At 39.6% G+C, this 16,616-nt stretch overlaps 1 protein-coding gene across 1 annotated transcript in view; it reads left to right on the top strand.

The window, feature by feature from the left end:
• Positions 1 to 13,403, top strand: part of LOC128745625 (uncharacterized) — a 60,250-nt gene extending 46,847 nt beyond the window's left edge. Inside the window, exons 7-8 of the mRNA XM_053842699.1 lie at positions 4,343 to 4,623; positions 13,256 to 13,403. Of these exons, the coding sequence (XP_053698674.1) occupies positions 4,343 to 4,623; positions 13,256 to 13,403 (429 nt within the window). The remainder of the gene's footprint in view (positions 1 to 4,342; positions 4,624 to 13,255) is intronic.
• Positions 13,404 to 16,616: the final 3,213 nt, after the last annotated feature.

Genomic DNA, 16,616 nt, shown 5'->3' with positions numbered 1-16,616 from the left:
TTTGACATGTAAGTGGTTTTGGACGCAAGATTTTTTTCTATGGTGAATTGAGACCCCTCTCTTCTTTAAAAAGCGAGTTATGGCCCATCTTCCCTTTAAGAGGGTGGGCTGCCATACAAATGAAATGCAAATTTCCTCTTATCTCGAGAACCAATCAATCAAATGGAACCAAATTTGGCATGTGGGAGTTTTACATGGCAGAAATTTTTTCTATGGTGAATTACGACCCCTTCCCCTTTTAAGAGGGGAGCTCCCATACAAATGAAATTCAGATTTCCTTATAACTTGAGAACTAATCAAGCAAATGGAACCAAATTTGGCATGTGGGAGATTTTGGAGTCTTGAATTTATTTTACGATAGTTAGAGACCTCTCACCCCTGTGGTAGGGGGATACGGACTCTCATACAAATAAAACAGAAATTTTTGCGAAACTCAAAAACTAATCGAACTCGAGAAATTCGAGACTCTTCCATAAAACATTAGTCAATACAAGACCACAAAAACTATCTATAGTAACACTAGATCATTCAGGACGAGACGGTCGCGAGTGTTGCCGGTGACCCGCCGTCGGAAGTGCCGCCCACTGGGGGGCTTGCAAAACTCGAGATTGTGACAAAGATCATCCGAGATTCATGATTTATGTACAACACAGGTTAATTTGTGGCAATACGAAGTTTGTCGGGTCAGCTAGTAATTCATAAATATTGATACTCAGTAATAGTTTGGATGCAATTCGCATCAAAGTTGGTTCTATGACGGGAATGTAGACGAAGACATGTCGCAGACTAAAATATTCGTCACTCTACCATTTTGATACCAATATTAATTTTAAGGCTTCACTTTACGAACCAAGTCAAATTAATGACCGATTGACATTTTCTTTTCCAAATTTTTGGATGCGTCTTATAGCATACAACTAACAAAAGATTTCAATACGTCACGAACGCAGTAAAATAATTAAACGTCACCGTCGCACAGTGGGACCATTCTGGAAAAACGTCTTTTCTCGCTTTTTCTGACGTATTCGAGCTTAGGTGTCTTCTGGGAAGTTTCTTAAAAAAGTATTCTGTATCTTTTGACATTTTCATACAATTATATATTAAGGGGATAACAAATTTGAAAAAAATAACTTTTTATAGGAACTATATAACATGTTTATGTGTTCGGCAAAGTTGTAGAACTTTGAATTTCATGAAACTTCGTCAAAGATACTAAGTATCCGTATCATATGGTTTGCGAGATATAATTGACTTTCTGTCGTGACCCCCTTAAAATCAGTTTATTAAACTTTTTGTACACAAAACCTCATCTAACAGGGTTGACATGTTCTACAAACTTTTTGACACTATCAAAATACGTAGCTTTCTAGAAGGTGTAAATATGGTATGTTGCTTTATTTGCTTTAAAAATTGATTTGAAACAAATTTTACCGTTTTTACAAATATTTTTTCCGTAAATAGGCACCTAGTGGCAGCTGAAGTTAGCATCGCTTGAACCGCCATAGAATACAGTATAAGTGTGCCAAAAATCACGGCTGGGTCTGCTCGGACATTTTGAGTTTTTCTTTAATCATTTTGGTTATTTCAATTATGAATGTACATATGAGTTTGCCGGATTTATTTGAAAATATAATTGCACCGAGCTTTCAGTTCGCTTGGATATCTTATTGCATTCAGTGTACATCAAGTGCCAGAAACACGACTGTCATCGCGTCTGTTTATATTAAATCCAGTAGAATGTTGTCGATGTTGCCAGTTTTAGAATTTATTGGTATGATACAGCCATGAAATGTCGACCAACATTTGAAAGGGGCGGATAAGCCAACTGTCAAATAGAACGAGTGAGAGTTCATTTTCCTATACTGCTCTAGCAAAAAATAACTCTCGCTCGGTCTATTTGACAGTTGGCTTATCCGCCCCTTTCAAATGTTGGTCGACAAATATGTTCAACTATACGGTTGGTATTATATGCCGCAATCGGTACGTCGAATTTTAATTCATGGTGCAGAAATAATAGATGCAGCTGTTCTACCGGTCGGTCGTTTCTCGGAAGAACCGTAAGAGCGCCGTAACATAGACATAAAACGTTTTAGAGGTATGTTAACAGTAATGAATTATGATTGTATGTAATTATTTAAGTAATCTGATTTCTGAACAGAATACCGACAACGAAGATGTTTTCGTCGGATTCGTTGGTTTCAACTTTAAGAAGACCAACAGTAAAAAAATCAATGCGGTTGTTACCAGCAGCATACAAACTTTTACAAAAGTCCCAGAACGAAAGTAATTCTGCAACAGATTGTGAAATAGACGTGGACGAGGTCCTGTGACATTTTTATGAACATATAGGAATAATAAAACCCTAATAACTTACTAAAATCATCATGTATGTATGTCATTCATAATTAATATAACCAAAATGCCCGAGCAGACCCAGCCGTGATTTTTGGCACACTTATACTGTATTCTATGGCGGTTCAAGCGATGCTAACTTTAGCTGCCACTAGGTGCCTATTTACGGAAAAAATTACTTGTAAAAACGGTAAAATTTAAGTTTCAAATCAATTTTTAAAGCAAATAAAGCAACATTTACACCTTCTAGAAAGTTATGTATTTTGATAGTGTCAAAAAGTTTGTAGAATGTATCAAACCTGTTAGTTAAGGTTTTGTGTACAAACAGTTTAATAAACTGATTTTAAGGGGGTCACGACAGAAAGTCAATTATATCTCGCAAACCATATGATGCAGATACTTAATATGTTCGGCAAAGTTTCATGAAATTCAAAATTCTACAACTTTGCTGAACACATGAACATGCTATCTAGTTCCCAAAAAATATCTAATTGTATGAAAATGTCAACAAATGTAGAATACTTTTTTAAGAAACTTCTCCGATGACACTTAAGCTCAAAAACGTCAAGAAAAGCGAAAAAAGACTTTTGACCGCCTTTTTCCAGAATGGTCCCACTGTGCGTCGTATTCGTATGCATGGCTTAACCTCATGATAATCGGCTATCAAGCGATTGCAAGTGCAAAGACGATCAAAAGCTACGAACCTGTCCTGGAGTTTTAAAAACTCTATCATAGAAAAAACCATCCGTTCGTAACCTCTAAATAAATGATAAAAATGATTTTTATTCTTGGAAATTATTTTGAAGGCATGGTGTTTTGTGAAGGTACTAACTTTCTCTCAAATAGTTTCCATTTCTTATGCCACTGGAGAGAAATGGGCGTGCCAAGTACAAATACAAGGAATTATATTGACCAATAAATGCAATAATCGTAATTGTGACTATCAAAAGGTTTCATCATGTCAATCAATCAAAGCAGATGACAGTCACAAAAACGGCTTTGTTAATTTTATTGGTATTTTTGAAACAGTAAAGATTATTATTTGCTATCTAATATCATGTAGGTATAAAAGGTTAATTTACGTTTAAACTCAATCGTAATATGCATCCAGTCATTATATGGTATAATACATTTGACCTTGAGCTCTCAAGTCCAAGTGTATTGTAGTACCCAATGAAAGAAGGAAAGTCAATTCTATTATTCACAAGCTTTTATCCGGTAACGTTTTTTGTCGAAACAGAACTTAAAAACGAAACCTTTCAATCACTGGCAGACCTGTCCAGCGGCGGTGCGGTGCCTTCCTTGTTCCGACATTTATAGGCAACTTAACGGAAGGTTTCCATTAGGTTTTTTCCGTTTTTTTTGGTCGGCAGTCATAATGATTATGATCATGCACTTCATCTCTCAAAAAAAGACTCATCTCCACTTACAGCACTCCACTTGATCAGAGATGCATGAAGGGCGAGATTGGACATGAATGAAGATGCAGCCGAGTACACCGACTGCTGGGGTATTTTTCAAACATTGACGGGGATCAGCTAGTTTCGCTTTCTTCATACCTTGTAGCACGTACCGAAGGGAAATAATATCCATCCAGCGCGTTGTACACATAGTTGTATTCACCGGCACTCAGGAGGAAAGTGTGTCAGAGACTTATTGGAATTTGATCATAAATGCGTGTTTTGTTTTGGTTATAAGTTTCCGCAGCACGCCAACCAGCGCACGGTCGCTTTGGGTTGAGTGCGCTAAATAATTCAAAGTTCGTTAACCTTCAGCCTCTTCGTGTCTATATGTGAATTGACTGCATAGTTGACAAAAGGTTAATTTCCATAACACAATAGAGAGATAATTGGTTTTAGGCGGATGAAGGAGAAGTAAATGTGTCTTCATACTTTTACTTATGAACAACGGGCCATTTCTTGTTTTGTTTTCGTTTTGAATAGTTACATGAAAACAGTTGCAACAAAACTAATTGTTTTCCCTTCAACAGATTCGAGAGGCGCAACGACAGGAGGCTTACAGGATAGCGCAGGAGCAAAAGCTGATCGCCAAACAGCAGCAAATCATCAATCACCAAGCGTTTGTGCAGGAAGGCGTCACTCCGCGCCCAGTTGATCCATTCTACAGTCCCATCCTGCAGCGGATGGACAAGGTGTTCAACTCGCTCGGCATAGTCGACGAACACTGCCGCGAAAGGCTTGTCTGTGCCATGTACAAAACCCCACTCAAGTACAGTCCGCACAGTAACTACATCTCAGCGGAACTGAGCAGGTAAGTCGTGGGCGTTGTAGATTGTAAGTGCTTTGCGTTTCAGCTGAAAACAAGTTCACACCGATTTGCTTCAATGAGCCTAGTTAGTTCTATGCAAATATGCAATCATTTCTCTTCCATAATCATCAATGAAGCTTGTTATGGAGAAATGTTATGCAAACTATGCAATCTACACGCCACCATGATTGAATGGCAGGTTATGTTTTACACTGTCATAATATTATCTATGTAAACGTGTGTGAAACATTTCTCACGTAACTTTACAGAAGAATATAAGTAACAATGGGATATTCTCTTCGGTTCTCGTCTCTATCTACGGTAATTCAAATATTCGGGAGCGAAGGACATCGAGGAGAGTCTCTTAATTTTACTTACATTCCTTTTGAAGTAACGTCAATAAGTAACGTCAATAATTTTGTTTAACAACCTTCCTTGTGTGCTTAAAAACTGTGACTGTACGACATTGTAACGAAATACGATCTTATCACACTAACGTTTCGTATAACTTTACAATGTTTTGCAAACTCCCTCGGAAAGTACGATTACTATCAACATAATTGGCTGAGAACTGAGTGAAGTCAACATATCATCAACGCATCAACCAAGTGTCACTCTTTGTCAATCGCGTAATCACAAGTCTTCTTTGTAATAATCGCTTTATGTCATAACCTAGCATCATGCGCACGCACTAACAATACCTGCATCCAAGTACCGCCCTCTACAGTCGGAAAACCGTACTAAGGTGGAGGAAAACTGAAAGCGAAAACCCACTTGCATGCGCAGCAAGTGCGCTAATGATCTTATCGCACCGTATCACCACCCCACGAAGGCAAATTACAAATGAAAGTAGTGCTTATGCTTCACAAGCCGCACCGCCCAGAGGTCTTTACCAAGTTCAATGCCTGGTGGCGCGTGGTATGTTGCTCGCTGACTAACCACACGGTGCACGTGATATATGACGTTTACTACCCTCTGATCTAACACAGTGGGAACGTTGATAGACACCATCCGCCAAGCTCCTCAACGTTGGGCCCGATGGATGGTGATGATGATAATCAGCGTCGGCATCATGCAACCAGGCACTACAAGTGTGCATGCATGCCTGGAACGGGGGAATGCGCCGAGATCTGTTTTCCCCTGCGCCACCAATATGAAAAATATGCTTCATCGGAAAAAATAGCTTTCGTTGTGCACGCGAGTGTTATACTCAGAGATAACCAGACATTAGAGAAACTGTACCACCGAAATGAATTAGGTATCGAATTTTTTTGTCAATATGTCAGTTTTTCACAGCGACGTGTTCAACCAGTAAAGTAGTTTAACTATCAACATATTGATTAGCCATTTAACACAAGCCTCATTAATGTACGGCTGCCTGCTGTCGTCTTAGGTTACCTAGTTAATGTTTTGACACATTTTCCAATAGCACCACCCGAAATAAATGGATTACATTTTTTGTCGAGTCACAGTGTTCGCACCAGAATAATCATTTGGGTGCAAAAATAGCTAACGGAAAAATGTGCTTTTACCGCACACTAGTGCAATTCGAATCTCTACGACTAAAAACTTGCTGTTTGCTTCTAACGCTTTCATTGTTCCTCTGTTCGAATTTTGCTCTAGATTGTGCAAATGAATCAACGCAATGATTTTTAGTTTTTTTTCGTTTGTGTTTGTCTAAACTAATGGACGATTCCGTTGCGAACAAATATGGCACTATTGATTATATTAAAATAACATACAGATAGATCCACACATTATGTTAATTGATTTGTAGCTATTGTGGTTATCCCGCTGCGCTGATCGATCGCCTCTCGTTAGTCACGTACGCTGTATTGCATATAATTATATCGGTTAATTTTCTTAAGGGGACATAAACTACTGAAAATTTTGAAGAAAGCAATTTTTTTTATTTCAGATTTTGATTCTGTAGTCTTTTTCGTTTATTTTGATACTAAATTTGTAATGATCCGACCACGGGAAGTGGCCGAAAAATGATCATAGGCATATAAGCGTTCCAGTGCGGCGTGAAACAACCTCGACGGAATAAAACGCCGCTCCTGAAAAACCACGATTTTCAAACTTTATGTACCTTTTTCTCAGAAACTACACAACGTATTGAAACAAACTTTTTTTGTTTTGTTGATAGTAACTTGGCAAAGACTTTTATAACTTTTGAGGTTTGTAAACGAAACACATCCTGAGAAAAACGAAAAAGAAGAAGAAAAGATGGCTGAAAAAACAAAATTATGTCTTCTTTTTCTTTTTTCTCTGTTTTTCTCTGCAATTAATTATTGACAGCATTTATTGTTTTGGAAATTTTTAACAAAGATGAACCAGAAATGTGTGTTTCAAATTACTTAATTGATAATCTTGGGGTGCCCATACTATGAAAATTCAGTGTCTTCGAATTTATATCGTACACATCTCTACTGTACGTATAGAAAAAGAAATATGTAGTCGTGTAGCGAAGCCTTTAAAGCATCATAGACCGTCGTATGTCACCAACACATATGTATGCTTTTACCAACACTTCAAGTATGCGTGAGTGAGTAATAATTTTAAATGATACTAACTTACCACAGACTAACAGACGTAACACTTCGAACAAATTTTCTAACAAAACATCGTTTCAATGACACCCCTAAAACTTGGAAAAACACTAACATCACCTGGTGCAGTCTTCGCGCTACGCAAAGTAGCTTGCTATAAAGTTAGCAATGCTATAAATTTACTTGTGTATTATCTGTCAACAGCGCCAGCGCAAGTGAGCGGCGTTCTCGCGCAGCGACTGTTGTTTGAGTCTTGACTTAAGTGAACATTTGAAATGATCGTTTTTATTGGCGAGGGGTTATCAATCATGAAGATTAATTTTAAATTTACGAAGCGATATCCTTCAGTGTAAATTAATGATAAAATGCTATGTAACAAACGCATCCAAAAAGGCCTTTCTTGTTAGGAAATCACAAATACCGGTAGATCTGGCACCTATGCGGTTGACAGAGAGCCGGCCATCATCAGCTTTCTCCGAACGGGTGATAACCTGAATCTACTACAGGGATGAGGCTTCAGTGTTACTTCTGTTAGTCTGTGAACTTACTTTACGTCTACGGTGACAATCGGCTTATCGAATCTGGGCCGAATTTAGGTGTCGTCTTCACGCTTCTCGGTCTTGGACTGTCACTTTCGAGTCGCTCCTAATACCCGCTCCTCTAGCATCCTCATCAACAGCCACGTAGCCAGAGGGGGCCAGGAGCCCGATCTTGGCTCCTAATACATTTTGTGCATATCTTATTGCTTATAATTATAATACAGTACAATACATTTAATGTATTGTAGTTCTAAACGAAAAAATATGCATATAAAATAGTTAAAATCGAAATTGGGCCCCCGGGCCCCCCCTTCTGGCTACGTGGCTGCTCATCAACCGCGCTCATGCAACGGGTACGGGGTCGGCCTCGAAGTAGACGGCCTGTGTCGGGCTCTCTGCTGAATATTTATTTATTTATTTATTTATAATGTAATTCATCCGACTAATAGTCTACATGAATGTAAATGACTGGGAAAGCCCGTTCGAGTTGATAAAAAAACGATTGTGGAGTCATTCTCGAATAGGCACAAAACCCAGTATCGTTTAACTAGCATTTCGTATTATAAAAGCTCACAATAGTAGTCAAAAATAATTAAAGATAAAGCATCGCACATACAAATTTACAAAATAAAACGTAATGGTCAATTCAAAATAAACAAAAATGAACATATTACTAACTAATAGATGAGTTAAGTAACTTAAGCAACTTTTGTTTGAACACCGATGACGACTCATTGAACTCGAACAGGTGGAAGAACTCATTGAAGGTTGCGCACATCGATTGAATAGAAGAATTCTTCGTGAAATCTGAACGGTTGATGGGTATATGCAGAAATCCGCTACGTTGACGAAGGTTTCTGGGCAATACCCTTGCCTGTAATTGTTCTAGTAATGTGGGACTATAAACTTCTGACGTGAGAATTTTAGCTGCCATAACAGCCTTGTACACCTTTCTTCTCTTTTCGAGGGTTGTCAATCCCAGCAACTGACAGCGAGCTTCATATGGTGGAAGATTCTGTGGGTTATTCCACCGTAAATGCCTAAAGACGTACCAAACAAACTTGCGTTGGATAGCTTCTATCCGATTGATCCAGTTTGCACGATAAGGTGACCAAACAACTGCAGAATTTTCTGGGTGAGATCGGACATATGCACAGTATAATGAGCGAAGACAGTGTGGGTCGTCGAACTCCTTAGCGATTTTGAACATAAATCCCAGTTGTCTATTTGCTTTATCGATGATTGCTGAGAGATGGTTCCGAAAAGTTAACCTTGTGTCAATCAAAACTCCAAAATCTTTGATACAGTCCGTTCAAGTATCTGATCATTAATACGATAGTTAAATTCGAAAATTTCACGGTTTTGTTTACGGTGGAATGAAATTACGAGACATTTATTAATGCTGAGCGTCATTCTATTTTCTTGGCACCAATTGGTAAAGATTTTCAACAAAGACTGTAGAACATAGCAGTCGGCCAAGCTTTTCACAGCGACGTATATTTTTAGGTCGTTAGCATATACCAGTTTACATTTATCATTAAGTAGAGCTGTCACATCATTAAAAAACAGTGAAAATAGCAACGGGCCAAGGTTGCTACCTTGGGGAACTCCAGTCTCATTAACGAAAAAGTCAGACAGCGATGATCCGATTTTAACTGGTAGCTTCCTATTTTTCAAGTATATAATATTGTTTTCAAGTGTCTCTCATCCGGCATCCTCGCTACGTGACCATTCCTCTGTAGCCTGCCGAATTTTATTCGGTTTACAGTATCCGTATCTTCGTATACTTGGTAAATTTAGTGGCTCATGCGCCCGCGCCACACTCCATTGTTTTATATGCCGCCAAGAATTGGTCGCAGGATCCTACGCTCAAACATCAAAAGCTCGCTGTGTTTCAACGTCCACGCTTCATGGCCGTAAAGTACCACCGAGAGAATAAGCATCTTATGGAACGTGAGCTTCGTATGGAATTGCAGGCTACAAGACCTCAGCTGGCTACGTAATTCATAGGAGGCCGTATTGGCAGCCGCTATCCGCCTTCTTACTTCACGGCTCACATCGTTGTGCCATGTCACAAACGTCCAAGGTAAACAAATTCGTCGACCACCATCTATCGCCACCGCTATTCCAACATCCAAAGGGCTACCATGCTCTCTACCAGCCACCACATACGTTGTTTTGACAGAGTTTATGACAAGCCCTATCCACGCAGCTTCCTCCTTAAGATACATATACGCCTCTTCCATAACTCTATGGTTAGCACCGATGATATCGATGTCATCCACGAACCCAAGGAGCATGTGTCAACCGTGCTCAAGCACAATCCTCCACAGCTCATTTCGTTTAACTAAATTGTGCGCCACCTTGAAGTCTATGACCGAAAGGTGAGACTGCAAGTTTAATCCTTGAAATTTATCGAGGATTTATCGCAAGGTGAACATTTGGTCCAACGTAAAGCGGCCTTCTCGAAAACCGTACTGGTATTCGCCAACAAAAGTTTCCTGCAACGGCCTCAGTTTATGAAACAGGATGCAGGAGAGAATTTCGTTTGCAAAATTGAGAAGAGTAATACCCTGATAATTGCTGCCATATTTCGTATTTCGCTTTGCCGGTTTGCCGATTTCCATCTCTCAAAAGCCTCTTCCCTCATCTAAAGTTAGTGGATCCACTGCTTGTCCATCATGTTCAATCGTTATCCTGTTTTGATTGACAATTCCATCATATTCACCATTCAACAGTACATCGAAATGTTGTTTCCAACGCTTGGCCACCTCCGATTATCACCTTTCGACCACCTTTCGATAATCAGGTTCCGCTCCTTATCGTTGCACATTACAGGAGATGGCACGGTTCGGTTCCTGATTCCGTTAATCGTTTTGAAGAAGCTTCTCGTATCGTGCCTCTCTAAACAATTTTCTTTCTCCTCAAGAATGCAATCCCAGTGCTTGCGTTTCTTACGATGGTGTAGTCTTTTTTCGACAGCTCTTGCAACTCGGTATCTCTCTTTGCTCTGGCGTGTCACAGTAACAGCCAATATGTGATTTCTGGCTCGATTCTTCTCGTCAATCACCCGTTGGCACTCAGCGTCAAACCACTCATGAGTACTCACTGAAAGTGGCTGCAGCAGTAGGATTCAACATTTGGACAAAGTAGTCTAAGTCCCCCTAACCAAAAGCACTTCTTGCGCTGCAGTATTGATCGCAAGGTGGATGTGCTTCCACTGCTCGTTCAGGTTCCCTTCAATTTGTTCACCGATCCGCTCATCAGTTTTCCAAAAGTACTCTGCTGCAACACCTTCCGCTAATAACCGGTGATTGCTCAGTTGTATCTCTCTCGTTCGTCTCGACTTGAATACGTTGAACAACCAGGTGCGAAACTTGTTTACTACGTGCTAGTGGTCTGAGTCGACGTTTGGTCCCCGGAAGGACCGCACGCCTGCAACATCAGGCAAATGCCAGCCACCAACCTGGATGTGGTCGATCTGAGACCTGGCCAGTGTTTCCAGGTGTGCTTCCGAATATTTCGTCGTGCAAAATAGGTACTGCAGCAAAGTTGATTAACCTCAAGCCGTTGTCGTTGGTGGTAGGATTGGATGCTCTTCCAGTAACGGGTCGAAAGAACTCTTCGCGACCGACCTGTTCATTTGTATCCCGATGACTTTTTTATGTCATGTCCTGGGCACTTTCCATATGACCTTCCGAGAAGCTAATAGAACTCCTCTTTCACGTCATTCGGTCTATCGTTTGTCGGTACGTATGCATTTATTGGGACGTAGTTAAAGCCCTTAATCCTCAACGCGCATAGACGGTTATTAATTGGCCTCCTCCTAATGACACGCTTCATTTTTTTTACATGTAATGCGAATCGGACTCCATTTTTTTCCTGTGTGGACTCATCACTGCGACCAGTAATAGTTGATCTATTGTGATATCGCAGGCTGTATGACCTGCACTGCATTTCTTTTTGCTATAATCGCTATTGAATGAGCGATATGCTTATTAAATTTTATGCGTGCTTGTGTGTATTGGGGTTTTACCCTTCCTTCAAAGCTTGATCTACTTTATCCACTTATTCCTCACTGCCAGTACTATCCCATATTATAGCCGTCCCTGGCGAGAACTCATTCGTTCCTCTGACCAGTGCACTTAACTATAGGAGGGACTTTTGCACTTTCAGGAGGCTTCAGTGGGGAAATTTAGAATTCAGCATGAAGGAAGGGTAATCGGACTCCATACACTGCTGTATTGCCGCCACTGTAGTAGATGTCGTACCTGCAATAGGATCTACTGCTAGGAATTCGCCCAGTTAGCTCTTAGCTGGGGGAGGGGCTATAGCCGCAAGGTTACTGAGTCTGCTTTAACAGGCAAATAGCCATGGGTTCGAATCTTAGTAGAATCAGGCCATTCGATGTCAAAGTGACTTTAGCATGGGTTTATTCTCAGATCCCTCATCACCCTTCCTTCATGCTGAATTCTATATTATCCCGATAAAGCCTATTGACAGTGCATAAACGACTCTTATAGTAAAATGCACTGGTTAGCTGTGCCAGGAATGGCTATAATTGGGAACAGCGCTGTCATGTTGAACGAAGTGGGTAGAGTAGAGAAAGCATTGAAGGGAGGGTAATACCCAATTACACAGAAGCACGCATAAAATAAAATAAGCAATCGCTCACTCAATAACGATTATAGCAAAGAAATGCAGTGCGGGTCATACAACAAACACTCGGGCGATAGCACAATAGATCAACGATAGGGTTACGGACCCTCTTCGTCATACGTAAACACGATCTTTATTGCGAGTTTTTATAAGAACTAATCCACAAGTACTTCAGTTTTTTACGCCAGATAAATCTGACACACCTTGCCTCCACATGTATACCCATTTAGCTCGAAAAAATATTTCGGAACTTACATTTCTCAGTGGAACAATTTTTCACGCAACAGTGGTAGTTCGTCACACGAAAACTCACTTCGTCATAAGCAAAATTTTTTTCGTTTATCATAGACAGACAGCAATTAATTACAAAAATCTATCCATGTATTCTTTGGGCCGTGTGCAAGAGCTACCCAACTATTATAAAAAAGTGGAAATAGTTTGCAGCACAGCTCAAAATTTCAAGTAGTTACTCTTCGTCATACTCAAACTTCTTTTCGTCATACTCAAAACTGGTAGAAAAACCAAGAGGAAAAATAATAACTTTCTAACATAATCTGTTCCTCGATAGCGAAGAGACAATCCATTAATATCAATATCAGGTTAGTTTGACTACTTTTTATTTTAGATTTGGATTCTATAGTTTCTGCTTATTTTGAAACTAATTTTGTAACGACCCAATCAGCAGCTGTACATAATTTGGACACTTCCATTTAATTTTGCTGTGAATGTCCAAATCATGTACAGCTGCTGATGGGGTCCTAAATACGTTGGTTACCCTGCTGTATATCATATCCACAATACATAACATACGAAAGCGCCTTTCGGTATACAACATTCTCTAGCAACTAATGCTAACGCTTCTTTTTCAACTCTGTATCGCTTTAGGGACGCATCGGAACTACAGAAACCCACCTCGACGAACGCTGCGGTGATTCGATTCTACCGATACGTGCAGGCGGCTCGTGATGGACAGGATCAGCGTGACTGTCGGCAGATTTACTCGCACTGCACAATCAACGTTGACAAGAAGTAGTAGAGTAACAAATAATATCGATGATGGAAGCCGAAAATACAACCGTACTTTTTTAAGTTCAGGAAGCTTGAATACGTGAGATTCGATTTTTTTCGTTTACACCACTCAGATTTTTCTGAATAAGAAATGATTTTCAGTCATTTCCAACGAGTACTCAAAACTAAGCTAATGGAAAAACACTAAATCATTGTGAACAAGCTTCCTAAACTTTTAAATGGCGTCGTCATGCGATGATCCGTACCATGAAGCAATAGATCAAAACACGAAAACAGCCAAACACAAACATTTGCTCAACTTACTCTACAAACCTTACAAAAAAGTACACTCAACCAGTTTTATTTAATGATGTTCTACGCGGCATCAAAAGCCTAAAAAATAAGAAAAAGCCTCTTGCATTAATGATACTATACTTTCGGTATTATGATCATTTCATGTCTTATGATATAAGATGGACGTCTAGCTCGCATGTATCTCGAGCAAACACGTGCCCATCGTTCAAAAAGCATATGCAAGAAAAAAAACAACCACGAAAAATTCTAACTAGGAATATGGTCACCAAGTGATGAAAAATATCAATTTCATAAAAATGATTGGATGCAAATCTATAAACTCGTACTGTGACAAACTTTCCATCCATCTGTTCTGTTCCGGATAGCAGCACCAGATATGGCGACAGCGAGCTTTTTTTACGCCATACTTTCAAACAAGTTTTAAGCTGATTTCGATGTTTAATGTCACTAGAATAATTTTATAACGCTAAAATTATACGCCAGGTTCAGAGAATCTAGACATAAATTACATTACTACTTGTGTTCGTGACATTCAGCACTATTTCGCCATGGCTGGTGCTGAAAACTTGAAATGCTTTGAATCAAGAGGAAGAAATAGAGCAAACAAATCTAGATTTAAACTTTAACAATTGCTGTCTTAGGAACCACTTTCAGCTCAATTGACAAAATTATACCACGAATGCAGTAGAATTAGGGTATGTACATACGTAGTTAGTCGAAAGGAACGGTACTATACGAAATAATTTGAGTCAATTCTTCTAGTATATTTAAAATGACAGCGAAATTGTAGCTGCACCCACATTGTTTGCCCTTAGTCTTAGCATTAGGCATTAGCTGTGGAATTGTTGTAGGTCAACCGTAGGACAAGTAGCGAACAAATGGGTAATCAGGTGTAGGAATCCCGCTAGAGCTAAGTTAGCGCAATTCGAAAACAAACGAACCAAGGTCAACTTATGATTTGACCAGCAACCTTAGGTATGGTTTGCTCAAATGAGTGCAAGTACTCGAAATTCAACTTCAATTGTTTTGAATGGCAGAGTGTGAATGTAAAACAAACAAAGCGTTACTAGCGTATGATTATTTATTTATTTAATAATTTATTTATTTATTCTTTTGTTGATTTATTTATTTATATTTATAAAGTGCTTAATAATTTATTCATTACTTATTTATTTTGTTGAGAGCATAACAATCATTTCACTGTACATTGAGTTATGTTTAGGAATAGAAAACATGGAATTGAACTAGGAAATAATTACAACATTCATTCAAAATTTATTTTTTTATGATGACAGACTCCGCAAAAAACTGAAAACAAAAAATCCAACACATAGGTTATTAAGTCCGAAACATGAAAACAAACTAACCTTTATTTGTCAACAGAGTGGCCTTCCACATAGCGATACAATCGTTACTACATATTTTTCTCTTTTATGTACAGCATCTCCTATATTCATGACACCATCATCAAAATACTGCTATCTGTTTATCGCAAAGTAAAAATTTTCAAAATTACACCAAATTACGTTGAAAGCATTTTTTTAAATTACCATTAAATTATAAGTCATATGTGAGACGAAGAGTTTTTCAATGTCGTAAAATTGGATACAAGGACAAAACAGCCTTTAGAGAAAATGTGTATTTTAACATACTGTTTAAGTTATATTCCGCAATTAGTCAGAAATACACAGTTACTATATTCAGTAAAATTGCGTATTGTAGTTTATTCTACAACTTTTCTGTATAATTTTTTTGAACATTTTTAAAAAAACAAAAGTTTGAATCACTCTAATAGGTGGATTCGCAGTCATCCTAATTACACTATCATATCAATCAAAGATCATATATTTTATTAATAAACTTCTCCAAATATACCAAACTTGAAAAAACGCATTTTTACGAAATGGCAAATGATCACGTTTTCGCGATTTGGTCCCACTGTCACTTTAGCAACTTGGGTCATTCGTGACTTCTGCGGGATTGTGATTTGAACCCGGGTCCTCGGCGTGGTCCCACTGAATACTAAAGCATGGAACGAATAATAAGGAAATTCGGACTGGAACAATCGGTGGAGACCCACGCGACGAAAAAGTACTATGGATTGGAAACTCGGGACGTGGAACTACCGATCTCTCAACTTCCAAGGGAGCACTCGAGTGCTCTCCGAAGTATTGAAGAGCCGCAAGTTCGACGTCGTAGCGCTGCAGGAAGTGTGCTTTCTTTATATTTTTATGCACGTTTGAGAAAATTTTCACAAACAACACCTCCACGGTGCCGAGTAGGATTCGCAAGGTGCCAACTTGCGCCTACTTACTAAAAACTCTCCTGCTCTCCGTTTCCTGAACCCCTCCCGGAACTACCGTTAGGTTTTATTTCAGGAGGGAAGACGTGCATAAGCACTCCATCGTACCCGTTGTTTGGTGTAGGTTCAAACAACACCCCTTGCCACGTCATACCGCCACTACCCCTCACTTAGGGCCCGGGCTACCCACTCAGCCCTTTATCTGACCCTAGCTAAGCTATATCAGGCCCTGTCATTGCAAATGTTCTAGCCGTTGCAACTCCGTCATCACGTCCGTCACCGCCCTGTCGACGGCGACTCATGCGCGCTGCTCCACGCACATTCTCTGCACAATTTTATCGGCGTTGGGATCTTCTCCAGCGACCGCAAGCATCTTATGCCGAAACACGGAAGGTGAATCATCACATGCTCCGTCGTTACCTCGGCTACCATACATACGGGGCAAAAGGGCAATACAACCCGCCCACGCATATGTAGATACTTCTTAAAGCATCCATGCCCTGACATAAAATTAGTGAGGTAAAATTTTACTTCCCCGTGTTTTCTACCGATTCAGCACGAGATGTTCTGGATCAGTCTATGGGTCCCCCTGCCGTGTTCAGCATGGTCCCATCTCGCCTG

The sequence above is a fragment of the Sabethes cyaneus genome, chromosome 1, assembly GCF_943734655.1.
Source record: "Sabethes cyaneus chromosome 1, idSabCyanKW18_F2, whole genome shotgun sequence".
NCBI lineage: Eukaryota > Metazoa > Arthropoda > Insecta > Diptera > Culicidae > Sabethes > Sabethes cyaneus.
The sequence above is the reverse complement of the archived record's forward strand: the minus strand, read 5'-3'. Positions and strand labels throughout refer to the sequence as shown.